At 52.9% G+C, this 27201-nt stretch overlaps 2 protein-coding genes across 5 annotated transcripts in view; both read left to right on the top strand.

Moving 5' to 3' along the window:
* Window positions 1–612: 612 nt before the first annotated feature.
* On the top strand, window positions 613–1741 carry LOC119962481 (alpha carbonic anhydrase 8-like; the record flags this gene model as incomplete). The annotated part of the gene is made up of 2 exons (XM_038790425.1): window positions 613–663; window positions 1673–1741. Coding segments are annotated over 2 exons (120 nt in total), but the record flags the coding sequence as incomplete, so codon positions are not given.
* A 291-nt stretch (window positions 1742–2032) lies between these two features.
* The window catches only part of syne3 (spectrin repeat containing, nuclear envelope family member 3), a 130773-nt gene continuing 105604 nt past the window's right edge, over window positions 2033–27201 (top strand). Inside the window, exons 1-6 of one of the 4 annotated variants that reach the window (XM_038821528.1) lie at window positions 2033–2111; window positions 7165–7317; window positions 10396–10568; window positions 15042–15351; window positions 20732–20896; window positions 26219–26545. In XM_038821528.1, coding sequence (XP_038677456.1) covers window positions 7180–7317; window positions 10396–10568; window positions 15042–15351; window positions 20732–20896; window positions 26219–26545 — 1113 coding nt within the window. In that variant the 5' untranslated portion in view covers window positions 2033–2111; window positions 7165–7179. Of the gene's footprint in view, window positions 2112–3427; window positions 3450–7164; window positions 7318–10395; window positions 10569–15041; window positions 15352–20731; window positions 20897–26218; window positions 26546–27201 lie in introns of those variants that run through there. The other 3 variants (XM_038821536.1, XM_038821545.1, XM_038821554.1) reach the window with 3 other exon arrangements.

The following is a 27201-nucleotide window of genomic DNA, read 5'->3' as shown; positions in this document are numbered from 1 at the left end:
GAAGAGGGACATGGGGGGTGAGGGACACGGGGGGAAGGGACATAGGGAAGAGGGACAGGGGGGGTGAGGGACATGGGGGTGAGGGACACGGGGGGTGAGGGACACGGGGGGGAAGGGACATAGGGAAGAGGGACATGGGGGGTGAGGGACACGGGGGGTGAGGGACACGGGGGGTGAGGGACACGGGGGGTGAGGGACACGGGGGGGAAGGGACATAGGGAAGAGGGATATGGGGGTGAGGACAAGGGGGGCAAAGGGGCATTGGGGGGGAGGGGGACGGGCATGGGGGGGGAGGGGAGAGTTCCAATGCTGCTGTCTCCCTTTCCTTTTAGCCCTCTCCAGGCCCCTCCCCCCTCTCCCGGCCCCTCCCTCCCCCCTGCCCCTCCCCTTCCCGGCCCCTCCCCCCTCCCCTTCCCGGCCCCTCCCCCTCCCTCACCCGGCCCCTCCCCCCCCTCCCTCACCCGGCCCCTCCCCCCCTCCCTCACCCGGCCCCTCCCCCCTCCCTCTCCCGGCCCCTCCCCCCTCCCTCTCCCGGCCCCTCCCCCCCGGCCCCTCCCTCTCCCGGCCCCTCCCCCCTCCCTCTCCCGGCCCCTCCCTCTCCCGGCTCCGCCCCCCTCCCGGCCCCTCCCCCTCTCCCGGCCCCCCCGGCCCCTCCCTCCCTCCCCCAACCCCTCCCTCCCTCAACCCCTCCCTCCCTCCCCCAACCCCCTCCCTCCCTCCCCCAGCCCCTCGCCCCTCCCTCACCCGGCCCCTCCGCCCTCCCTCTCCCGGCCCCTCCCTCACCCGGCCCCTCCGCCCTCCCTCTCCCGGCCCCTCCCTCACCCGGCCCCTCCGCCCTCCCTCTCCCGGCCCCTCCGCCCTCCCTCCCGGCCCCTCCGCCCTCCTCTCCCGGCCCCTCCCCCCCCCCCCCCCCTCCCCCAGTCCCCTCCAGCCCTCCCCCAGCCCTCACCTCCTCTCACCCGGCCCTCCGCCCTCCCTCACCCGGCCCCTCCGCCCTCCCTCACCGGCCCCCTCCGCCCTCCCTCTCCCGCCCCTCCGCCCTCCCTCTCCCGGCCCCTCCGCCCTCCCTCTCCCGGCCCCTCCGCCCTCCCTCTCCCGGCCCCTCCGCCCTCCCTCTCCCGGCCCCTCCGCCCTCCCTCTCCCGGCCCCTCCGCCCTCCCCTCTCCTGCCCTCCTCCCTCCCTCTCCCGGCCCCTCCGCCCTCCCTCTCCCGGCCCCTCCCCCCATCCCGGCCCCTCCCCTCCCTCTCCCGGCCCCTCCCCCCTCCCCTCTCCCGGCCCCTCCCCCCTCCCTCTCCCGGCCCCTCCGCCCTCCCTCTCCCGGCCCCTCCGCCCTCCCTCTCCCGGCCCCTCCGCCCTCCCTCTCCCGGCCCCTCCCTCACCCGGCCCCTCCGCCCTCCCTCTCCCGGCCCCTCCGCCCTCCCTCACCCGGCCCCTCCCCCTCCCTCTCCCGGCCCCTCCCCCCTCCCTCTCCCGGCCCCTCCCCCTCCCTCTCCCGGCCCCTCCCCCTCCCTCTCCCGGCCCCTCCCCCCTCCCTCTCCCGGCCCCTCCCCCCTCCTCCGGCCCCGCCCCCCTTCCCCTTCCCGGCCCCGCCCCCTCCCTCTCCCGGCCCCGCCCCCTCCCTCTCCCGGCCCCGCCCCTCCCTCTCCCGGCCCCGCCCCCGCCCCCGCCCCCTCCCTCTCCCGGCCCCGCCCCCTCCCCCTCCCGGTCCCGCCCCCTCCCTCTCCCGGCCCCGCCCCCTCCCCCTCCCGGTCCCGCCCCCTCCCCCTCCCGGTCCCGCCCCCTCCCCCTCCCGGCCCCGCCCCCTCCCCCTCCCGGTCCCGCCCCCTCCCCCTCCCGGTCCCGCCCCCTCCCCCTCCCGGCCCCGCCCCCGCCCCCTCCCGGCCCCGCCCCCGCCCCCTCCCGGCCCCGCCCCCGCCCCCGCCCCCTCCCGGCCCCGCCCTCTCCGGGCCCCGCCCTCTCCGGGCCCCGCCCTCTCCCTCTCCCGGCCCCGCCCCCTCCCGGCCCCTCCCCCTCTCCCTGCCCCGCCCCCGCTAACGGGCGGCTGAGAGGCGGGGCCAGCGCCGGGTCGGTGTCCGGGCGGCGGTGGATCGGGGCCGGGCTGCGCGGTCAGGTTGGTGCCGAGGCTGCGGCCTAGCGGCGGGTTCACAGCCCGGGGCGGCAGCACTGCCGGTGGGGATGGTCCCGGAGTCGGGGCCGCTGCTGAGGGCCGCCGCTGGCCGGGGCCTGGAGCCGGGGACAATCTCCACCCCGGCCCGTAGCGGCTGAGGCGCCTGCCGGAGGCGGGGAGAGGGCGGCGGGGGTCCCGGGTCAGAGCCGGGGTGGGGTCCCGGGTCAGAGCCGGGGTGGGGTCCCGGGTCAGAGCCGGGGTGGGGTCCCGGGGGGTCCGGGTCCGAGCCGGGGTGGGGTCCCGGGGGGTCCGGGGTGGGGTCCGGGTCAGAGCCGGGTTGGGGTCCGGGGTCAGAGCCGGGGTGGGGTCCCGGGTCAGAGCCGGGGTGGGGTCCCGGGGGGTCCGGGTCAGAGCCGGGGTGGGGTCCCGGGTCAGAGCCGGGTTGGGGTCCCGGGTCAGAGCCGGGGTGGGGTCCCGGGTCAGAGCCGGGTTGGGGTCCCGGGTCAGAGCCGGGGTGGGGTCCCGGGTCAGAGCCGGGTTGGGGTCCCGGGGGGTCCGGGTCCTGGGGGGTCCGGGTCAGAGCCGGGGTGGGGTCCCGGGTCAGAGCCGGGGTGGGGTCCCGGGTCAGAGCCGGGTTGGGGTCCCGGGTCAGAGCCGGGGTGGGGTCCCGGGTCAGAGCCGGGGTGGGGTCCCGGGTCAGAGCCGGGGTGGGGTCCCGGGTCAGAGCCGGGGTGGGGTCCCGGGGGGTCCGGGTCAGAGCCAGGGTCTGGGTCAGCACAGTGGTTAGCACTGTGGCTTCACAGAGCCAGGGTCCCAGGTTCAGTTCCCGGCTTGGGTCACTGTCTGTGTGGAGTCTGCATGTCCTCCCCGTGTGTGCGTGGGATTCCTCCGGGTGCTCCGGTTTCCTCCCACAGTCCAAAGACGTGCAGGTTAGGTGGATTGGCTATGCTAAATTGCCCTTGGGTTAGGTGGGGTTACGGGGATAGGGTGGGAATGCAGGTTTAGGTGGGTTGGTGTAGACTCGATGGGCCGAATGGCCTTTTGCACTGCCTGTTCTATTACACTCACTTTTCAGCAGCAATGGATGGATGGATACTGAAGATGGATGGGGTGTTAGCAGGCGGGCTGCTTTGTCCTGAATAGGTCGAGTTTCTGGGGTGTTGTACTGCCTGGCTTTCTATCTCAGTCAGGGCGTGAGCCTGGGCCTGCAGACCTGGAAATCTTGCTGCGGTTGTACGGGGTTTCAGTACTATGTGCAGCTTTATTCACCACGTTTAAGAAAGGATATACTTGTATTGGAGGCAGGACAACAAAGTTTCACTAGATTGATCGGAGGATGAGGTACATGTTAGCCAATAATAAGAGGCTGACGGAATTGGGTCCATATTTTCTGGATTTAGATTTATTGTCACATGTACTGAGGTACATTGAAAAATATTATTCTGTGGAGTTTAGAAGAATTACATGCAATCTCATTGAAACATAGAGAATTCTGAGAGGCCTTGGCAGCGTGGATGTAGAGAGATTGTTTTTGTTGCTCAGGTAATTTGAAACACCAGGGGCACATTCTCAGGATAAGGAATCAATCATTTAGAAATTCTCCATCTCAGAAGGGTGCACACACTCCATCGTTAAGGCTGCGTTAGGGAAATCCAGGGATATGGAAAACTGACGGGAAAGTAGTGTTAAAGCCAAAGAGCAGCCATGATCATATTTGAATGCTGCAGCAGGCTCGATCGGCCATGTCATCTTCTATTCCTATTTCTTGTGTTCGAGCCTGGGACCTGGGCGGGGTTCAAGCCTGGGGCGTGGTCCAGTTCAGGCCTGGAGCCTGAGTGGAATTTTCCACCTGGAGCCTGGGTGGAATTTTGACCTGGTGCCTGGCTGGGGGTTTGAACCTGGGGCCTGGGCGTGGGTTTGAACTTGGGGCCTGGGCGTGGGTTTGAACCTGGGGCCTGGGCGGGGGTTCGAGCCTGGGGCCTCGAGCCTGGGGCCTGGGCGGGGGTTCGAGCCGGGGGCCTGGGCGGGGGTTCGAGCCTGGGGCCTGGGCGGGGGTTCGAGCCTGGGGCCTGGGCGGGGGTTCGAGCCTGGGGCCTGGGCGGGGGTTCGAGCCTGGGGCCTGGGCGGGGGTTCGAACCTGGGGCCTGGGCGGGGGTTCGAACCTGGGGCCTGGGCGGGGGTTCGAACCTGGGGCCTGGGCGGGGGTTCGAACCTGGGGCCTGGGCGGGGGTTCGAGCCTGGGGCCTGGGCGGGGGTTCGAACCTGGCGCCTGGGCGGGGGTTCGAACCTGGCGCCTGGGCGGGGCTTCGAACCTGGGGCTTGGGCGGGGGTTCGAACCTGGGGCCTGGGCGGGGCTTCGACCCTGGGGCCTGGGCGGGGATTCGACCCTGGGGCCTGGGCGGGGCTTTGAACCTGGGGCCTGGGCGGGGCTTTGAACCTGGGGCCTGGGCGGGGCTTTGACCCTGGGGCCTGGGCGGGGCTTTGACCCTGGGGCCTGGGCGGGGCTTTGACCCTGGGGCCTGGGCGGGGCTTTGACCCTGGGGCCTGGGCGGGGCTTTGACCCTGGGGCCTGGGCGGGGCTTTGACCCTGGGGCCTGGGCGGGGCTTTGACCCTGGGGCCTGGGCGGGGCTTTGACCCTGGGGCCTGGGCGGGGCTTTGACCCTGGGGCCTGGGCGGGGCTTTGAACCTGGGGCCTGGGCGGGGCTTTGAACCTGGGGCCTGGGCGGGGCTTTGAACCTGGGGCCTGGGCGGGGCTTTGAACCTGGGGCCTGGGCGGGGCTTTGAACCTGGGGACTGGGCGGGGCTTCGAACCTGGGGACTGGGCGGGGCTTCGAACCTGGGGACTGGGCGGGGCTTCGAACCTGGGGCCAGGGCGGGGCTTCGAACCTGGCGCCTGGGCGGGGCTTCGAACCTGGGGCCTGGGCGGGGCTTCGAACCTGGGGCCTGGGCGGGGCTTCGAACCTGGGGCCTGGGCGGGGCTTCGAACCTGGGGCCTGGGCGGGGCTTCGAACCTGGGGACTGGGCGGGGCTTCGAACCTGGGGACTGGGCGGGGCTTCGAACCTGGGGCCAGGGCGGGGCTTCGAACCTGGGGCCTGGGCGGGGCTTCGAACCTGGGGCCTGGGCGGGGCTTCGAACCTGGCGTCTGGGCGGGGCTTCGAACCTGGGGCCTGGGCGGGGCTTCGAACCTGGGGCCTGGGCGGGGCTTCGAACCTGGGGCCTGGGCGGGGTTCGAACCTGGGGCCTGGGCGGGGCTTCGAACCTGGGGCCTGGGCGGGGCTTCGAACCTGGGGCCTGGGCGGGGCTTCGAACCTGGGGCCTGGGCGGGGCTTCGAACCTGGGGCCTGGGCGGGGCTTCGAACCTGGGGACTGGGCGGGGCTTCGAACCTGGGGCCTGGGCGGGGCTTCGAACCTGGGGCATGGCCTGCCAGGGATCTATGGCTCTGCCAACAAATTAGGCCTGGAGCTTTTGAACATTGGCCTGTCAGGGCTGGGTGTGTGCCTGCTCATGTATAGAATCTGGCTCATAAGATTTTTTTGATTTATCTGAACTAAGCTTCATGGGTTCACTTGTTGCAGCAACATCCCAATTGCAAATCACATCAAGTCCTAGAGATTTAACCATGTGGAAAGAAAGAACACTTTTTAAATGATGAATTTAGAAAGTTTATTAACCATTAAAACGGTAACAAGTCAGAAAAATGAAAAACAGCGTCAATTAACAGTGATTAACAGTCAGAGGAGAAAGCAATTCAAAGCAATAACAATTGAACAGATTTCTCACCACCCCTCTCAGACCAAGTCATGAAGTGATGAATCTGAAAACCACCAAAAGCACTTCTCTGTAAACATCTCTCTCCCACCCCACTTCTCTTCCTCTGTCCCGCAGAATGGCTTTCTGAGACCCCTTACTTATACTTTTAAATGTTGAAAGCCCACCGTAGCAAATTATTGGAAACAGAGCTAATTGGTCTATAACATGTTAGTAATAAATAAGAATTAGCCCATTGATTTTTTAGCTTATTACGCATATTGCCTCAGATTTAAGGCAATGCTTCTTCTCAAACCATGGGGAAATTCTCTGGTCCCTTGCCACAGTTTCTTGGCAGCGTGCCATTCGCTTTGTGGCAGGCAGGATTCTCTCTTCCCGCTGCTTATCGATGGGATTTCTGGGTCGGAACAGTGGCGCAGTGGTTAGCACTACTGCTTCACGGTGCCGAAAACCTGGGTGACACAGTGGCGCAGTGGTTAGCACTGCGGCCTCATGGTGGTGAGGACCCAGTTTGATCCAGCCCCGGGTTACTGTCTCTGTGGCGTTTGCACGTTCTCTCTGTGTCTGCGTGAGTCTCACCCCCACAACACAAAAAGATGTGCAGGTTATATGGATTGGCCACGCTCTAATTGCTCCTTAATTGGAAAAAAAAAATTGGGTACTCTAAATTTATTTTTAATAAAAATCAAGCCACTCTGCTGGGAAACCGGTGGGCAGAGGTGCACTGCCGGTGAGAAAGGATAATCCTAAGAGCCTGAGAATTCCGACCTTTCTCTCTTATCTTGAGATTGGCTGAGTGTCACCGATCATTGGTTAACACAGTTGTCTGTCATTCAGAGTTGATGCCTGTTAAACAAGGGCCTGTTCCATCCTCCGAGGTTAATAGTCAACGTTAACCATTCATATTATCTCCTACTATGTGATCTGAGACGTACACAGAATCCTTATTCCCACTGCATTTTAGAGTCGATTTAATAATTAAGTGTTAACTTTTATAATTATAAACCTTTCTGTTCCAAATTACATTTCCAGCCTTTCTAACATATCTATTAATGAATTACTTATTATTTAATTGTCTCATGATGGAGGCTGTCTACTTAATTAATCTGTCTGGTTTCCAATAATACTGGTTTAGCTTTCATTAAAATGACTTGCATTAATTTTAGTAGAAAATGCTTAAGAACATATTAATTCAAACTATAAAGTGATAGGCACATTAAAACTAGTGATTTTGAAACCACCAACAGTCTTAGTGTCTGGGTCCTGAAATGTTCTATCTCTGCAGCTCCAGTTGCGAAAGATGAGTCCAGAGGAGGATTTTAGAAGTTGCTTAGCAAATGCGGAGGGCTGGATGCGAATGATCCAGGAACGCTTACAAGCGAGTGACAATGTACAAGGACCAAAATCAGCCTTGGAAGACAGGCTGAAGGAGACAGAGGTGAGGAGAGAACTGGAGAAAGGAACACCGGCCCTTCTACAATCATTGCCTTGACGTATCAGACTGGAATCAGTGTTGGTTTGTAGAATATGCATTTGAAACAGGTGGGGAGGATGGGTGTTGCTGTGGGATCAATGTTACCGTGTGGAGAACAAAGAAAAATTACAGCACAGGAACAGGCCCTTCGGCCCTCTATCTAAAACTGCCGCCTATTTTCTAAGGATCTGTATCCCTCTGCTCCCTGCCCATTCATGTATCTGTCTAGATACATCTTAAATTACGCTATTGTGCCCGCCTCTACCACCTCCGACGGCAATGCGTTTCAGGCACCCACCACCCTCTGCGTAAAGAACATTCCATGCATATCTCCCTTAAACTTTCCCCCTCTCACCTTGAACTTGTGACCCCTAGTAATTGAGTCCCCCACTCTGGGAAAAAGCTTCTTCCTATCCACCCTGTTTATACCTCTCATGATTTTGTAGACCTCAATGAGGTCCCCCTTCAACCTCCGTCTTTCTAATGAAAATAATCCTAATCTACTCAACCTCTCTTCATAGCTAGCGCCCTCCATACCAGGCAACATCCTGGTGAACCTCTTCTGCACCTTCTCCAAAGCATCCATATCTTTTTGGTAATGTGGCGGCCGGAACTGTATGCAGTATTCCAAATGTGGCCGAACCAAAGTCTTATACAACTGTAACATGACCTGCCAACTCTTGTACTCAATACACCTTCCGATGAAGGAAAGCATGCCGTATGCCTTCTTGACCACTATCGACCTGCGCAGCCACCTTCAGGGTACAATGGACCTGAACATCCAGATCTCTCTGTACATCAATTTTCCCCAGGGCTTTTCCATTTACCGTATAGTTCGCTCTTGAATTGGATCTTCCAAAATGCATCACCTCGCATTTGCCCAGATTGAACTCCATCTGCCATTTCTCCGCCCAACTCTCCAATCTATCTATATTTTGCTGTATTCTCTGACAGTCCCCTTCACTATCTGCTACTCCACCTATCTTAATGTCATCTGCAAACTTGCAAATCAGACCACCTATACCTTCCTCCAGATCATTTATGTATATCACAAACAACTGTGGTCCCAGCACGGATCCCTGTGGAACACCACTGGTCACAGTTCTCCATTTTGAGTAACTCCCTTCCACTACTACTCTCTGTCTCCTGTTGCCCAGCCAGTTCATTATCCATCGAGCTAGTACACCCTGGACCCCATACGACTTCATTTTCTCCAGCAGCCTACCATGGGGAACCTTATCAAATGCCTTACTGAAGTCCATGTATATGACAACTACAGTCCTTCCCTCATCAATCAACTTTGTCACTTCCTCAAAGAATTCTATTAAGTTGGTAAGGCATGACCTTCCCTGCACAAAACCATGTTGCCTATCACTGATAAGTCTATTTTCTTCCAAATGTGAATAGATCCTATCCCTCAGTATCTTCTCCAACAGTTTGCCTATCACTGACGTCAAGCTCACAGGTCTATAATTCCCTGGATTATCCTTGCTACCCTTCTTAGGGTAGTTGCTCAGCCGGTGTTGCTGTGTGCCCGGGCAGGGGTCAGTGTGCAGTGTGATCCCGGGCAGGGGCCAGTGTGCCGTGTGTGCCCGGGCACGGGCCGGTGTTGCTGTGTGCCCGGGCAGGGGCCGGTGAGCAGCGTGTGCCCGGGCAGGGGTTGGTGTGCTGTGTGTGCCCGGGCAGGGGCCAGTGTGCTGTGTGTGCCCGGGCAGGGGCCGGTGAGCAGTGTGTGCCCGGGCAGGGGTCGGTGTGCTGTGTGTGCCCGGGCAGGGGCCAGTGTGCTGTGTGTGCCCGGGCAGGGGCCAGTGTGCAGTGTGTGCCCAGGCAGGGGTCAGTGTGCAGTGTGTGCCCGGGCATGGGCCATAATGTAGTGTGTGCCCGGGCAGGGGTCAGTGTGCAGTGTGTGCCCGGGCAGGGGTCAGTGTGCAGTGTGTGCCCGGGCAGGGGTCAGTGTGCAGTGTGTGCCCGGGCAGGGGTCAGTGTGCAGTGTGTGCCCGGGCAGGGGCCGGTGTTGCTGTGTGCAGTGTGTGCCCGGGCAGGGGCCAGTGTGCAGTGTGTGCCCGTGCAGGGGTCGGTGTGCAGTGTGTGCCCGGGCAGGGGCCAGTGTGCAGTGTGTGCCCGGGCACGGGCCGGTGTTGCTGTGTGCCCGGGCAGGGGCCGGTGAGCAGTGTGTGCCCGGGCAGGGGCCGGTGTTGCTGTGTGCCCGGGCAGGGGCCGGTGAGCAGCGTGTGCCCGGGCAGGGGTCGGTGTGCTGTGTGTGCCCGGGCAGGGGCCAGTGTGCTGTGTGTGCCCGGGCAGGGGCCAGTGTGCAGTGTGTGCCCGGGCTGGGGCCAGTGTGCAGTATGTGCCCGGGCAGGGGCCAGTGTGCAGTGTGTGCCCGGGCAGGGGTTAGTGTGCAGTGTGTGCCCGGGCAGGGGCCAGTGTGCAGTGTGTGCCCGGGCTGGGGCCAGTGTGCAGTGTGTGCCCGGGCAGGGGCCAGTGTGCAGTGTGTGCCCGGGCAGGGGCCAGTGTGCAGTGTGTGCCCGGGCAGGGGTCAGTGTTGCAGTGTGTGCCCGGGCAGGGGCCAGTGTACAGTGTGTGCCCGGGCTGGGGCCAGTGTGCAGTATGTGCCCGGGCAGGGGTTAGTGTGCAGTGTGTGCCCGGGCAGGGGCCAGTGTGCAGTGTGTGCCCGGGCAGGGGCCAGTGTGCAGTGTGTGCCCGGGCAGGGGCCAGTGTGCAGTGTGCAGCGCCTCTGTTCATTTGTAGCATTTGAGATTGCAGGTTGTAAATGAAATGAATGAAAAATGAAAATCGCTTATTGTCACGAGTTGGCTTCAAATGAAGTTACTGTGAAAAGCCCCTAGTCGCCACATTCCGGCGACTGTTCGGGAAGGCTGTTACGGGAAATCCTATGTTCGTCCATACCTGAGACTAACTATATTGTTGGTGATTTTCATTGTTGATCTATTAATTTGTTTGTCTTCAGTGACCATTGATTATCATAGATTGGTAATGTTAAATGCATTGAGCACTGTCCATGTGGATTTTCTCGGTGAACAGATTATCTTGACCGAGGAGCCTGAAGGAAAACTCCAGCTGGACAAGGTGCTGGTGAAGGCAGAAATTCTTTTGCAGGACAGCAGTGATGATGAGAAGCATGAAATTCTGAAATCATTGAAACGGATCAAAACCATGTGGGAGGATACGCAGATCAACATGGTCCATTGTCACAGGTAGCACCGTTTCAGATTAAGGGAATATTATCACTGCCTGTTGGTCAGGGTCAGAATCCTGAGTTTGTTCGCAAGGTCACCCTCCACCTAACATGGAAACATAGAAAATGAAAGCAGGAGGAGGCCATTCGGCCCTTCGAGCCTGCTCCGCCATTCATTCTGATCATGGCTGATCATCAAGTTCAATATGATCCTGCCTACCCCCCAAATCCCTTTAGCCCAAAGAACAATACAGCACAGGAACAGACCCTTCTGCCCTCCAGGCCTGTGCCAATCATGTTTCCTATCATGTTTCCTATCTAGACCAACCGCCTATATCCTTCTATACCCCGTCTGTTCATGTGCCTGTCCAGATAAGTCTTAAAGGTCGCCAACGTATCTGCCTCAACCATCTCATTTGGCAGTGCATTCCAGGCCACCACCACCCTCTGTGTAAAAAAACTTTCACCGCACATGTCCACTGAACCCCCCACCCCCCCCCCCCCACCTTGAACCTGTGCCCCCTTTAATTGTCATTTCCGCCCTTAGAAAAAGTCTCCAATTGTTCTATACCCTGATAATTTTATAAACTTCTATCAGGTCGTCCCTCAGCGTTTGTCTCTCTATGGGGAATAATCCTAGTTTATTCAATCTCTCCTCATACAGCGCCTGTACTGCGCTGTATCGTTCTATGTTCTATAGCTAACACCCTCCATAACCAGGCATCATCCTGGTAAACCTTTTCTGTACTCTCTCCAAAGCCTCCACGTCCTTCTGGTAGTGTGTGACCAGAATTGGAGCAGTATTCCAAATGCGGCCTAGCCAAAGTTCTATATAACAAACATAATTTGCGAGCTTTTATACTCGATACCCCATCCTATGAAGGCAAGCATGCCATATGTTTTCTTTCCCACCATTTCCACCTATGCTGCCACTTTTAAGGATCTTTTAAGGACCTGCACATCCAGATCTCTCTGTGCCTCTCTGCACCTGATGGTCCTGCTTTTAATTTTACAGCTCCCACCTGAATTGGATCGACCAAAATGCATCACCTCACATTTTTCCTGATTAAATTCCATCTGCCATTTCTCTGCCCACTTTTGCAGCCTGAAAATGAAAATGAAAAATGAAAATCGCTTATTGTCACGAGTAGGCTTCAATGAAGTTACTGTGAAAAGCCCCTAGTCGCCACATTCCGGCGCCTGTCCGGGGAGGCTGGTACGGGAGCCTATCTATATCCTGCTGTATTCTCTGACAATCTTCATCACTATCCGCAGCTCCTTCAATCTTAGTATCATCCACAAACTTGTTAATCAGCTACGTTTTCTTCCAAGTCATTTATATATATATATTACAAACAGCAGAAGTCCCAGTTCTGATCCCTTTGGAACACCACTAGCTACAGACCTCCATTTGCAAAAACACCCTTCCACTGCTACCCTCTGTCTTCTATGGCCAAGCCAGTTCTCAATCCGCCTAGCTAGTTCACCCCTGACTCTGTGAGATTTAATCTTTTGCACCAGCCTGCCATGAGGGACCTTGTCAAATGCTTTACTAAAGTCCATGTAGACAACATCCACAGCCCTTCCCTCGTCAACCATTTTTGTCACCTCTTCAAAAAACTCAATTAAATTAGTGAGACATGACCTCCCTCGTACAAAACCATGCTGTCTGTCGCTAATAAGACCATTCACTTCCAAATGTGCATAGATCCTATCCCTGAGAATCTTTTCTCACAATTTCACGATCATCTACGAAAAGCTCACTGGCCTATAATTACCCGGATTATCCTTGCAACCCTTCTTAAATAACGGTACAACATTGGCTATCCTCCAATCCTCTGCAATCTCACCTGTGGCCAACGAGGAAACAAAGATTTCTGTTAGAGGCCCAGCAATTTCATCTCTTGTCTCCCTCAGAAATCTAGGATAGATGCCATCTACCTTGGGGATTTGTCTACCTTAATGCTTTTTAACACACCTAACATTTCCTCCCTTGTAATAACGCACTGTTCTAAAGTATTTACACATCCCTCTGAGACACCACCAATCAACGTGTCCCTTTCCTTTGTGACTACCGATGCAAAATACTCATTAAGGACCTTGCCTACTTCCTCTGGTTCTATACATAATTTCCCTCCTTTGTCCTTCAGTGGACCAACTCTTCCTCTAGCTATCCTCTGGTTCCTAATATACGTACAAAATGCCTTGGGATTCTCCTTAATCCCGTTTGCCAAGGACATTTCGTGACCCCTTTTTTTGCCCTCTTAACTCCCTGCTTGTGCTCTTTTATACTTCCCTCATTCTTCACGTGCTTCATCTGTTTTTAGTTGCCTAGTCCTCACGTATGCATCTTTTTCTTTTTAACTAGACTTACAATTTCCACGGTTCCTGAATCCTGCCTTTCCTTTTCATTGGCACATCCCTGTCCTGCACTCCCATCAACTGCTCCTTAAAAGACTCCCACATGCCAAATGTGGATTTACCCTCAAATAGCCTTTCCCAAACACCAGCCTCCAAATCCTGTCTAACCTCGTTGTAGTTAGCCTTCCCTCAATTTAGCACCTTAACTCTTGGGCAAGACTCGGTCTTTTCCGTGAGTATTCGAAAGCTTACGGAATTGTGGTCACTGTTCGCCACGTTTCCCCACTGTAACTTTGATGGGCTCGTTCCCGCGTACTAGGTCCAATTTTAGCCCCCTCTCTAGTCAGACTATCCACATATCGTTCCAAAAACCTTCCTGGACACACTTAACAAATTCCTCACCATCCAGACCCCTAGCCCTAAGGAATTTCCAGTCAATATGACAAAAATGATCTAATTCCTTCTTGAAATTACACAACGTTTTGGCCTCAACTACTTTCTGTGGTAGCGAATTCCACAGATTCACCACTCACTGGGTGAAGAAATTTCTCCTCACCTCAGTCCTAAAAGACTTACCCCTTATCCTCAAACTATGACCCCTAGTTCTGGACTCCCCCACCATTGGGAACATTCTTTCTGAATCCTGTCTAATCCTGTTAGAATTTTGTAGGTTTCTGTGAGATCCCCTCTCACTCTTTTAAACTCCAATCAATATAATCCTTTTTTCAAATAAATTTAGAGTACCCAATTATTTTTTTTCCAATTCAGGGGAAATTTAGCATAGTCAATCCCCCTACCCTGCACATCTTTAGATTGTGGGGGTCAAACCCACACGGGAGAATGTGCAAACTCCACACACAGTGACCTAGGACCGGGATCAAACCCGGATCCTCAGTGCCATGAAGTGGCAATGCTAACCACTGCGCCACCGTACCAGCCTAATGAATGTAATCCTCACCGATATCCTTTGAATGACAATCCCGCCAGGGGCTGATTTAGCACAGGGCTAAATCGCTGGCTTTTAAAGCAGACAAAGGCAGGCCAGCAGCACGGTTCAATTCCCGTACCAGCCTCCTTGAACAGGCGCCGAAATGTGGCGACTAGGGACTTTTCACAGTAACTTCATTTGAAGCCTACTTGTGACAATAAGCGATTTTCATTTCATTTCATTTCACTTCATCCCTGGAATCAGACTGGCAAACCTTCGCTGCACTCCCTCGAGAGCACGAACATCCTTCCTCAGATAAGGAGACCAAGACTGCTCACAATACTCTAGGTGTTGTCTCACCAATGCCCTATACAATTACAGCAAAACTATTCCTATATATTCCTATACTCACCATCTCGCTATGAAGGCCAACATACCATTTGCCTTCTTTACTGCCTGATGTACCTGCGCGCTTACTTTCAGTGACTGATGCACAAGGACACCAAGGTCTCGCTGAGTATCTACCTCTCTAATTTTCACCCATTCAAATAATAATCTGCTTTCCTATTTTTGCTACCGAAGTGGATAACCTCACATTTATCCACATCATACTGGTTAGCGGTTAGCATCAATGCTTCACAGCTCCAGGGTCCCAGGTTCGGTTCCCGGCTGGGTCACTGTCTGTGTGGAGTCTACACATCCTCCCCGTGTGTGCGTGGGTTTCCTCCGGGTGCTCCGGTTTCCTCCCACAGTCCAAAGATGTGCAGGATAGGTGGATTGGCCATGCTAAATTGCCCATAGTGTCCTAAAAAAGTAAAGTTAAGGGGGAGTTGTTGGGTTACGGGTATAGGGTGGATATGTGAGTTTGAGTAGGGTGATCATTGCTCGGCACAACATCGAGGGCCGAAGGGCCTGTTCTGTGCTGTACTGTTCTAATTCTAATTCTAATACTGCATCTGCCATGCATGTGCCCACTCACTCAGCCTGTCCAAATCCCACTGAAGCATTTCTGCATCGTCCTCACAGCTCACCCTCCCATCCAACTTTGTATCATCTGAAAATTTGGAGATAATACATTTCGTTCCCTTGTACAAATAATTAATATATAATACATGCTAACTATTCATAATATGAGATATCATTTGCATGAATGGAAAGAATGTGCCTGATTTGAATTAATCCTGATTTTATTGATCTTTTCAGTCGGATTGAATGGATTTTGCTGCATTGGTCTGAGTATTTGAAAGCGAGGGAAGACTATTTTTTTTGGCTGATGAATATGAAGCAGAAGTTGGGGTCTGATCTTGAATCCCAGCTGGACCTAAAGGAGAAGAAGTTGCAGTTAAGCCATCACACAATCCTGCTCAGTAACATCTTGAACCAGGCAGCCCTTCTGGAGCGACTCATCCAGGAATCCGGGTCCTTATTCGCAAAGACTGAAGATGAGAGCTTCAATGAGGCCGTACAGCAGAAACTAATAGCTGATCATGAAGAACTTGAAATGCTAGCAAAGGTTGAACATGCTCCTCTCTTCTCTGTAATTGAAAGTTTTCTGTGGGCCTCTCAGCTGTATTTGGCCGAATAGCCTGTTGCGTGCTGTAAATTTCTGTTTAATTCTTTGTACATTTGGAAAATCAGCATAGGAAGCTTTGGTTCCTCATCTTTTTTTTTCCCTGGCTTACTCCTCGTTGCTGGCCTCAAACAGGTTTTGGAACAGTCCGACGAACTGCCCCCAAGTATCCAGGACGCCTTCCTCTGACCCTCGGCTGGCGCACTTAATCTTCTCCAGGTGGAGAAATTCCGAGAGGTCAGCGAGCCAGTCTGCAGCTTTGGGTGGTGCTGCTGATCACCAGCCGAGCAGGATTCTCCGGCATGCGATTAGGGAAGCGAAAGCAAGGGCGTTGGCCTCCTTTCCCATGTGTAACTCTGGCTGCTCCGATACCCCGAAGATTGCCACTATTGGGCATGGCTTCATCCTCACCCCCACAACCTTGGACATTGTCTCGGAGAAGGCTGTCCAGAACCCAGCAAGCTTGGAGCAAGCCCAAAACATGTGGACATGGTTGGCCGGGCCCCTCTGGCACCGTTCACATTTGTCCTCCACCTCCGGGAAGAACCTGTTCATTCGGGTTCTGGTCAGGTGCGCTCTGTGCACCACTTTGAGCTGCATTAGGCTTAGCCTTGCACAGGAGGAGGTGGAGCTCACCCTGCTCAGTGCTTCGTCCCCATCTTATCTCTGTCCCCAGTTCGTTCTCCCATTTTTGACTGATCCTGTCCAGTGGTGTTTGGGCTCTGTCCAGTAGCTGTCCGTATATTTTCCCACATAGCCCCCCTTCTCGTTGCTGGTGCCTATCAGGTCCTCTAGGAGTGTGCTTTCTGGGGCCCCGGGGTACCCTACTGTCTCTTTGCGGAGGAAGTGCTTTATTTGGAGGTGTCTCAATTCCTGTCCTCTTGCTGGTTTCCACTTCCTAGTCAGTTCGTCCAGTGTCGCCAGTCTGCGCCCTACGTATAAGTCCCAGACCGTCAGTATGGCCCCGTCCCGCCTCCATCTTTTGAAGGTGGTATCTAGCATGGCTGGGGGGAATCTGTGATTGCCGCAGATGGGGGCCATAAGGGACATTTTGGTTATCCCGAAGTGCTGTCTGAATTGGGTCCACGTTCTCAGCAAGGCCGCTACCACTGGGCTCGTTGTGTACCTTGTTTTGTTTTAAAATTTAGAGCACCCAATTAATGCTTTCCAATTAAGGGGCAATTTAGCATGGTCATGGTGTACCTTGTTGAGGAGGATGGGAGTGCTGCTATGGCCAGAGCCCGGAGGGTTGTTCCTTTACAGGATGCCTCCTCCATTTGTACCTAATCTGTGTTGGGTTCTTGTACCCATCCCCTCACAATTTCTGCTGTTGCTGCCCAGTGGTAGTATTGTAGGTTCGGTAGAGCTTGGCCCCCTCTGATTTTCTTCGTGGCAATGTCGGTTTGGGAATTCTCGGGTTTTTGCCCCCCCCCCACACACACAGACACAGACAGACACACACAGACACACACAGACACACACAGACACACACAGACACACACAGACACACACAGACACACACACAAAAACACCATGATTAGCCTGTCTATGTTTTGGAAAAAGGCCTTGGGGATGAAGAGTGGGAGTGAGCCCCACCATTGAAGGTCTTTTCTTATTTCCTCCACCAGACTGGTCAGGTTCCACTTGTGGATCTGTCTCCAGTCTCTGGCTATTTGGATCCCCAGGGAGTGGAATCTGTTCTGGGCCGTTTTTAACGGGAGCCCCTCCAGCTCTGTCCCTCCCCCTTTTTGGTTAGAATATTGTGTTCTGATCTGGACTCCATACATTAGGAAGGATGTCAAGGTCTTGGAGACAGCTGTGTATATTCTTTGTATAAAACAGGATAATACCAAGATCAGGCAGCATCTGTGGAGAGAGAAACGGTTAAGATTACAAGTTGATGACCTTTCCATCAGAACTGGAAGTATTTAGAAATGTAACAGTTCTTAAATTGAACTAAGGCAAGGGAGTGGGTAGAAAACAACAAAAGTGAAGGGACAGGAGTGATTAAATTATAAAAGGGGCAGCACGGTGGTATCATGGTTAGCTGTGCTGTCTCACAGTGCCAGGCACCTGGCTTAACACTGCTATCTCACAGTGCCAGGGACCCGGGGTAGCACTGCTGTCTCACAGTGCCAGGGACCAGGGGTAACACTGCTGTCTCACAGCGCCAGGGACCCGGATTAACACTGCTGCCTCACAGTGCCAGGGACCCGGGTTAACACTGCTGCCTCACAGTGCCAGGGACTCGGGTTAACATTGTTGTCTCACAGCGCCAGGGACCCGGATTAACACTGCTGCCTCACAGTGCCAGGGACATGGGTTAACACTGCTATCTCACAGCGCTAGGGACCCGGGTTAACATTGTTGTCTCACAGCGCCAGGGACCCGGGTTAACATTGTTGTCTCACAGAGCCAGGGACCCGGGTTAACGTTGCTGTCTCACAGTGTCAGGGACCCGGGTTAACGTTGCTGTTTCACAGTGCCAGAGACCCGGGTTAACACTGCTGCCTCACAGTGCCAGGGACCCGGGTTAACGTTGCTGTTTCACAGTGCCAGAGACCCGGGTTAACACTGCTGCCTCACAGTGCCAGTGTCCCGGGTTAACACTGCTGTCTCACAGTGCCAGGGACCCGGGTTAACACTGCTGCATCAGTGCCAGGGACCCGGGTTAACACTGCTGTCTCACAGTGCCAGGGACTCGGGTTAACACTGCTGTGTCACAGTGCCAGGGACCCGTGTTAGCACTGCTGTCTCACAGTGCCAGGGACTCGGGTTAACACTGTTGTCTCACAGTGCCAGGGACCCGGGTTAACACTGCTGTCTCACAGTGCCAGGGACCCGGGTTAACACTGCTGTCTCAGTGCCGGGGACTCTGGGTAGAACTGCTGTCTCACAGCGCCAGGGACCCGGGTTAACACTGCTGCCTCTCAGTGCCAGGGACCCAGGTTAACACTGCTGTCTCACAGTGCCAGGGACCCGGGTTAACACTGCTGTCTCACAGTGCCAGGGACCCGGGTTAACACTGCTGTCTCACAGTGCCAGGGACCCGGGTTACCACTGCTGTCTCACAGTGCCAGGGACCCGGGTTAACACTGCTGTCTCAGTGCCGGGGACTCTGGGTAGAACTGCTGTCTCACAGCGCCAGGGACCCGGGTTAACACTGCTGTCTCACAGTGCCAGGGACCCGGGTTAACACTGCTGTATCACAGTGCCAGGGACCCGGGTTAACACTGCTGCCTCACAGTGCCAGGGACCCGGGTTAACACTGCTGTATCACAGTGCCAGGGACCCGGGTTAACACTGCTGCCTCACAGTGCCAGGGACCCGGGTTAACACTGCTGGCTCACAGTGCCAGGGACCCGGGTTAACACTGCTGTCTCTCAGTGCCAGGGACCCGGGTTAGTACTGCTGCCTCACAGTGCCAGAGACCCGGGGTAACACTGCTGTTTCACAGTGCCAGAGACCCGGGTTAGCACTGCTGTCTCACAGTGCCAGGGACCCGGGTTAAAACTGCTGTTTCACAGTGCCAGAGACCCGGGTTAACACTGCTGCCTCACAGTGCCAGGGACCCGGGTTAGCACTGCTGTCTCACAGTGCCAGGGACCCGGGTTAACACTGCTGCCTCACAGTGCCAGGGTCCCGGGTTAGCACTGCTGTCTCACAGTGCCAGGGACCCGGGTTAAAACTGCTGTCTCACAGTGCCATGGACCCGGGTTAACACTGCTGTCTCACAGTGCCAGGGACCCGGGTTAAAACTGCTGTCTCACAGTGCCATGGACCCGGGTTAACACTGCTGTCTCACAGTGCCAGAGACTCTGGTTAACACTGCTGTCTCACAGCGCCAGGGACCCGGGTTAACACTGCTGTCTCACAGCGCCAGGGACCCGGGTTAGCACTGCTGTCTCACAGTGCCAGGGACCCGGGTTAACACTGCTGTTTCACAGTGCCAGGGACCCGGGTTAACACTGCTGTCTCACAGTTATAGCGACTCGGGTTAACATTACTGCCTCAAGCCAGGGTCCCAGGTTCGATTCCTACCTTGGGTGACTGTCTGTGCTGTGTCTGCACATTCTCCCCGTGTCTGCGTGGGTTTCCTCCGGGTCCTCCGGTTTCCTCCCACAGTCCAAAAATGTGCAGTTTCGGTGGATTGGACATGCTAAATTGCTCCTTAGAGTGAGGTTACTGGGCGGGGTTTGGCTCAGGAAGGCTGTCGAAGGGAATGGTACTGGGGCTAGTAAAGCATAACTGGTGTGGTGAGGAAGATATCATTAAAAACAGCTGTCCAAATAAAAAGGGGGAGGTGTTACAATTGGAAATTGTTGAACTCCTTGTTGAGTCTGGGAAGCTGTAGAGTGCTGATCAAAAGGTGAGGTGCTGTTTCCTTCCATTTTTCTTGCAACACTGCAGGATGCAGAGTACAGAGAAGTCAACGTGAAAACTAGGTGAAGAATTAAGAAGACAAGTGTTTGAAATGGTGTTCTGCAAAGCAGTGCCCTAGTCGGTGTTGCTCACTCTAATGTCGGGCACACCATGTGCAACAATGAATATAGTAAATCGCTGTTTCACCTGGATAAAATGTTTGGGGCCGATGACAGTGTGAAGGGAGGAGGCAAAAGGTTTCACCTCATGACTTTGCAAGGGAAGGTGCCATGGGGCCGGGAGGAGATGGTGGGGTTGAGAGAGAGGAGTGGACCATGGTGTTACAGATGGAATTGTCGCTTCGGACTGCTGGGAAGGGAGAGAGAAGATGTTTTTATTGGCATCATGCTGGAAGTGGTAGAAATGGTGAAGAATGATCTGTTGAATAAGCAGGTTGATAGAGTGGAAGGTGAGGACCCACCGTGATTCTGGGAGGGAAGGGAAAGGATGACAGCAGAAATATAGGAAATAGAGCTGACACGGTCAAATACCCTGTTGGTGGGAAAATAATAATTGGTTGAGAAAAAGGAAGGCATATCAAAAAGGTCAGCTCCAAGAGGGGGTGGCAGGAGGTGGATGCTGGTCCCAGGAGATGGGTTGAGGTTGGAGGGTGACGTGGGCAGACGATGGGAGGGGTATTTGTCAGTTTGGGAGATGGGGGATGTGGGCATTTGCTGCCCTCGGAGAAATTGTGGGTGAGGGGAGTATACTCCCTACAGAGTGGGAGGGGAATTTCCTGGGAGAGTTTGAGAGGGCATTTGCCAGCATGGTCGGGTTGGGGGCATTCGCTGGTCCTGGGAGAGTCTCTGGCTTTGGCCCCAGAGGCAGACAGCTGGAAAAGGAATGAACTGATGGTGAATGAATTGCTGCTCGATTTCAGATCTGTTTTTTTCTGTTTCAGAAAAAGGTGCTGAATGTGGAAGCAATGGTCCAAGTGCATCAGCAATACGCAGACAATCGGGAGAAATTCCAAAACTGGTTGCACTCTATGAAGGAAAAATATAACAACTGCAAAGCAGGGAAAGCCAGCAAGGATCACATAGAGGGATCGCTTAGAGAACTGAGGGTAAATGATCCTTCTATCTTCCAAACACATTAGCATCAAAAGTCAACTTTTCTTCCCACACACCCTGGATTGAAGTTCAGCCCAATCAGTTTTCCTTTTTTTTTTAAACTGCTGGGCATCGAGTCACGCTACCAACCCAACCTTTATTTTCCTCACTAGTCAGTACAGGATCATACCCTGTGATTGTAAATGCTGCTGATACATCACACCTGGAAGATTGAGTACTTGGATGAAATATCTAAAGCATTTTCTTCCTCTGGAACTGTTACTGTCGAGAGTCAACTTCATCACAAATAGGAAAAATAGCTTTCACCACTTTACATGGAAACGGCAGCACCAAGAGGGGGTGGCAGGAGGCAGATTCTGGCCCCAGGTGATAGGGTGAGGTGGGGGGGTGGGGTTTGGTGGGCAGTTGGGTTGTCAATACGGTATCTTCATTAGTAGAGAAATGGTTTTAGGCAAATTAATGGGATTGAAGACAGATAAATCTCCAGGGCCTAAGAATCTTCATCCCAGAGTAATTAAGGAAGTGGCCCGAGAAATAGTAGCTCCAAAGGGGCTGGTTTAACGCAGGGCTAAATAGCTGGCTTTTAAAGCAGACCAAGGCAGGCCAGCAGTGCGAGTTCAATTCCCGTACCAGCCTCCCCGAACAGGCGCCGGAATGTGGCCACTAGGGGCTTTTCACAGTAACTTCATTTGAAGCCTACTTGTGACAATAAGTGATTTTCATTCATTTCATTTCATTGGTGTTCATTTTACAAAATACTTTGGAATGGTTCCTACAGATTGGAGGTTAGCAAATGTAACCCCACTATTCAAAAAGAGAGGTGGAGAGAAAACGGAACTATAGACCAGTGAGCCTGGCGTTGGTAGTAGGGAAGTTGCTGGAGTCCATTATCAAGGATTTCACAGCACAGCATTTGGAAAGCAGTGGTGTAATCAGACAAAGTCAGCATGGATTTACAAAAGGGAAATCATGCTTGAAAAATCAATTGGAATTCTTTGAAGGTGTAAATAGCGTAGTTGATCAGGGAGAACCGGTGGATGTGGTTTATTTAGATTTTCTGAAGGCTTTCAACAAGGTCTCACAGAGCAGGTTACTATGTAAAGTTAAAGAACTTGTGATTGCGGGTAGGTGTCTTGAGATGGATAGAAAGCTGGTTAGCAGGCAGGAAGCAAAGAGTTGGAATAAATGGGTCTTTTTCCCATTGGCAGGCAGGGACTAGTGGGATACCACAGAGATCTGTGCTTGGACCCCAACTGTTCACATTATATATTCATGATTTGGATGAGGGAACAAAATGTATTATCTCCAAATTTGCAGATGATACAAAGTTGGGTGGGAGGGTGAGCTGTGAGGAGGATGCAGAGATGTTTCAGTGGGATTTGGACAGGCTGAGTGAGTGGGCACATGCATGGCAGATGCAGTATAATGTGGATAATGTGAAGTTATCTGCTTCAGCAGCAAAAATAGGAAGGCAGATTATTATTTGAATGGGTGTAAATCAAGACCATAAGACATAGGAACAGAATTAAGCCACTCGGCCCATCGAGTCTGGTCCGGCATTTAATCATGGCTTATATTTTTCTCATCCCCATTCTCCTGCCTTCTTCCCATAATCCCTGATCCCCTTATTAATCAAGAACCTATCTATCTCTGTCTTAAAAGCACTGTGATTTGGTCTCCACAGCTTTCTGCGGCAAAGAGTTCCACAAATTCACCACCCTCTGGCTGAAGAATGTCCTCCTCATCTCTACTTTAAAGAATCAATCCTTCAGTGTGCTCTCTGGTTCTAGTTTTTCCGACAAGTAGAAACATCCTCTCCATGTCCACTCTGTCCAGGCCTCTCAGCATCCTGTAAGTTTCAATAAGATCCCCTCTCATCCTTCTAAACTCCCAGAGTCCTCAGCCGTTCCTCATATGACAAGTTCTTCATTCCAGGGATCAGCCTTGTGAATCTTCTCTGAACCCTTTCCAAGGCCAGCACATCCTTCCTTAGGTATGGGGCCCAAAACTGCTCACAATACTCCAAATGGGGTCTGACCAGAGCCTTATACAGCCTCAACAGTACATCCGTGCTCTTGTCTTCCTAACTGCTGACTGAACCTGCACATTAACCTTAAGAGAATCGTGAACAAGGACTCCCAAGTTCCTTTGTGTCTCTGATTTCCTCAGCATTTCCCCATTTAGAAAATAGTCTATACCTCTATTCTTCCTTCCAAAGTGCATAACCTCACACTTTTCCACATTGTATACCATCTGCCGCTTCTTTGCCCACTCTCCTAGCCTGTCCAAGTCCTTCTGGAGCCTGCCCACTTCCTCAGTACTACCTGCCCCTCTACAGATCTTTGTATCATCTGCAAACTTAGTAACAGTGCCTTCAGTTCCTTCTTCCAGATCTTTAATGGATATTGTGAAAAGTTGAGGTCCCAGCACCGACCCCTGAGGCACACCACTAGTCACTGGCTTCCATTCTGAAAAAGACCCCTTTATCCCCACTCTCTGCCTTCTGCCAGTGTGCCAATCCTCTATCCATGCCAGCATCTTAACCGTAACACCATAGCCTCCGATGTGGCACCTTGTCAAAGGCCTTCTGGAAATTTAAATTGATCACGTCCACTGGCTTTCCTTTGTCTAACTTCTTGTTACCTCCTCAAAGAATTCTAACAGATTTGTCAGACATGAGAGAAGTGGATACTCAGCGAGACCTTGCTATCTTCGTGCATCAGTTTCTGAAATAAGGCAAATGGTATGTTGGCCTTCACAGCGAGTGGGTTTGAATATAGGAATAGGGATGGGTTACTGCAATTGTATAGGACATTAGTGGGGCCACACCTGGAGCATTGTGGGCAGTTTTGGTGTCCTTATCTGAGGAAGTATGTTCTTGCGATGGAGGGAGTGCAAGGAAGGTTTACCAGGCTGATTCCTGGGATGGCAGGTTTGTCAAATGAGGAGAGACAAGCTTTTTTTGTTTCTTTATTCGTTCATTAGGATTATAGTGAACCAGATGGGTTTTTAGAACAATCAACAATGGCTTTATGGTCAGCATTAGACTTTTAATTCCAGATATTTTATGCAGTTCAAATTCCACCATCTGCCCTGGAATTCGAAGCGCGGGTTCCCAGAGCATTACCCTGGGTCTCTTAGACTGAGTCTAGTGACGATAGCACTACGCCACTGCCTCCCCTTGTCAGTTAGGATTATATTGATTGGAGTTTAGAAGAGTGAGAGGGGATCTCATAGAAACCTACAAAATTCTAACCAGGATTAGACAGGGTAGATTCAGAAAGAATGTTCCCGATGGTGGGGGAATCCAAAACTACGGGTCACATTTTGAGGATAAGGGGTAAGTCTTTTAGGACTGAGGTGAGGAGAAATTTCTTCACCCAGTGAGTGGTGAATCTGTGGAATTCACTACCACAGAAAGTAGTTGAGGCCAAAACGTTGTGTAATTTCAAGAAGGAATTCGATATAGCTCTTGGGGCTAAAGGGATTGAGGGATGGGGGGGGGGGGGGGGGGGGGGAGGCGGAGGCGGGGGAAGGGTATGGATCATTAAAATCTTGTGAATAGGTTCAGAAAATATTGATGCAGGTCAGAGGCTAGGAGTCCTGTGGTGAGTAACTTATCATCTTGACTCCCCAAAGCCTCTATAGAAAATGAATCTGGGGATTTATGGGGAACAAGGAAATGGCAGAGGAGTTAAACAGATATTTTAAATCAGTCTTTACGATGGATGATACTTCAAATATCCCATTAATGGTAAAGAATGGGGGAAGCAATTAAATAACATCAGTATCACTGGAGAAGTCGTATTAGACAATCCAATGGGACTAAAAGCAGATTAGTCCCCTGTCCCTGATAGCTTGGATCCTGAAAAATGTAGCTGCAGAGATAATTGGATGCATTGATTGTAATTTTCCAAAAATCCTTGGATTCTGGGGAAGTACCGGAGGATTGGAAAACTGCCAATGTGACTCCCCTGCTCAAAAAGGGAGGGAGGCATAAAGCGAGTAACTATTGGCCGATAAGCCTAACATCTACTGTTGGAAAAATGTTGGAATCAATTATGCAGGAAGTAATAGCAGCACATTTGGAAAATCATAATCCAATCCAGCAGAGTCAGCGTGGCTTCATGAAAGGGACATCGTGTCTGACTAATTTATTAGTTTTTTGAAGCAGTCTCAACTAGAGTGGATAAAGGGGAACCAGTCGATGTATTATATTTGGACTAGCAGAACGCATTCGACAAGGTACCACACAAAAGGTTAAGTCCTAAGATACAAGCCCATGGTGTTGAAGGTAGTATGTTGGCACGGATAGAGAATTGGTGAATGGGCAGTAAACAGCGAGTGAGGATAAGGGGGTCTTTTTCAGGTTGGCGACATAAAACCAGTGGGGTTCAACAGGGATCAGTGCTGGAATCGCAATTATTTACAATATATATTAATGGCTTGGAGGAAGGTAGAGAATGCACTGAAGCCAAATTTGCAGACAGCACTAAGTGGGGGAAAAAGTTGTCAAATGGAGTGTAAGTGGGAAAATGTGATGTTCACTTTGGAGGGGAGAACAAAAGAGCAGAGTATTATGTAAATGTGGAGGCAATGTCCTTGTATATATTTAAGGCTGAGATGGATTCTTGATCAGTGAGGGAATCAAGGGTTACGGGGAAAGGGTCGGAAATGGACTTGAGGAATACCGGATCAGCCATGATCCTATTGAATTCACAGAGCAGGCTCGAGGGGCCGAATGGCACCTCCTTTTCATATTTCTTATGGTTCCATTTACAAAATGCACTGTTGGAAATCATCAAAGCTCCTTAGACAGCATCTTCCAATTCATGGCCGTTATCATCTAGAAGGACGAGAGCAGCAGACACATGGGAACCCCACCACCTGGAAGTTCCATTCCCAAGCCACTCACCATCCTCACTTGGAAATATATCGACATTCCTGCACTGTCACCCAGTGAAAATCTTGGAACGCTTTCCCGAACCAGCACTGTGGGTGTACTTACACCATGTGGACTACAGCAGTTTAAAAAGGCAGCTCACCACCACCTTCGCGAGAACAACAGATGCTGGTCTATCCAGTGACGCCTGCATGCCCTGAATTGATAAAGGTATGCGTCAAAGGCAGGTATGTGGAGTTCGGAAGCAAGCCAGCCGTGATCTAGTTGAATGGTGGAATATGCTCAATGAGCTAACTAGCTGCCTCCTGTTCCTACTCTGGAGTGAAGTTATGAGCTGCAGCCTCCAAACTCTATGACTTTACCCTTCAGGTGCTTTGATTAACCTGGACTAATCTTCATTCCTCCATTACAGGAGCTGAGCGATGCACTCAGCAAGAAGGAGGGAGAACTGGACAATCTGCAAGCTCAGGCGAAGGCTGTAATACACAACACATCTCCCAAGGGTGCTGAGCACATCACCAGAGACCTGGAGGATTTGCGGGCAGACTGGGATACTCTAAGACTGAGGTGTGAGCAGGATCAGAGGCCACTGGAGATTGGGCTCCATTCTGTACTCGAATCGCAGTCCAGGGTTGAGCAGCTGGAGAGAGAAGTTACAGATTTACAGCGCCGGTTACGTAGCCTGGATGTGCAGCCTTCAGATGAGAATGAGCCAGAAGCTGAATTGCGTAAATGTCTGGTAAGTTAGAAATTAAATCATAGAATCATAAAATTACTGTCACAAAGGCTATTCGATTGGTCATGTCCATTTTCTCACTTTGCTAGCGCTACTCTGCCAATCTCGCTCAGCCACCCTTTTTCCAAGGCCCTGCAAGATTATTTCTCTTCAGACAATTACTCAGTTTATTTTTCAAGCTACAATTCACCCTGCTTCTGCGACTTGTTGGAAAATAGAGCTTAGTTTATGTAAGGGCTGGTGATAACTTGAGTATCTGATTGGCTAAAAGACAGGAGGCAGACAGTCGTGGTGAATGGGGTTTCTGACTGCGGACATGTGTAAAATCATTCAAATAAAATCACAGAACAATACAGCACAGAAAGCGACGCAAGGCCCATCAAGTCTGTGCTGGCTGTTTCGAAGAGCAATCCAGTTAGTCCCACTTCCCCATTCTTTCCCCAAATCTCTGCAATTACTTTTCCTTCAACTATTCATTTCCATTTTTGAAAGCGACTAAATGAAGCTTCCCATCAGGCAGTGCATTCCAAATTCTTTCTTTTATTATTTTTATTCAAGTTTTAACATATTTGCATTGTGTGTTTTATGTTTGCCCTATTATGTTTTTTCTTTTCATGTACGGAATGATCTGTCTGAGCTGTGCGCAGAACAATACATTT

Source organism: Scyliorhinus canicula, chromosome 2 (genome assembly GCF_902713615.1).
Source record: "Scyliorhinus canicula chromosome 2, sScyCan1.1, whole genome shotgun sequence".
NCBI classification, from domain to species: Eukaryota; Metazoa; Chordata; class Chondrichthyes; order Carcharhiniformes; family Scyliorhinidae; genus Scyliorhinus; species Scyliorhinus canicula.
The sequence above is the reverse complement of the archived record's forward strand: the minus strand, read 5'-3'. Positions and strand labels throughout refer to the sequence as shown.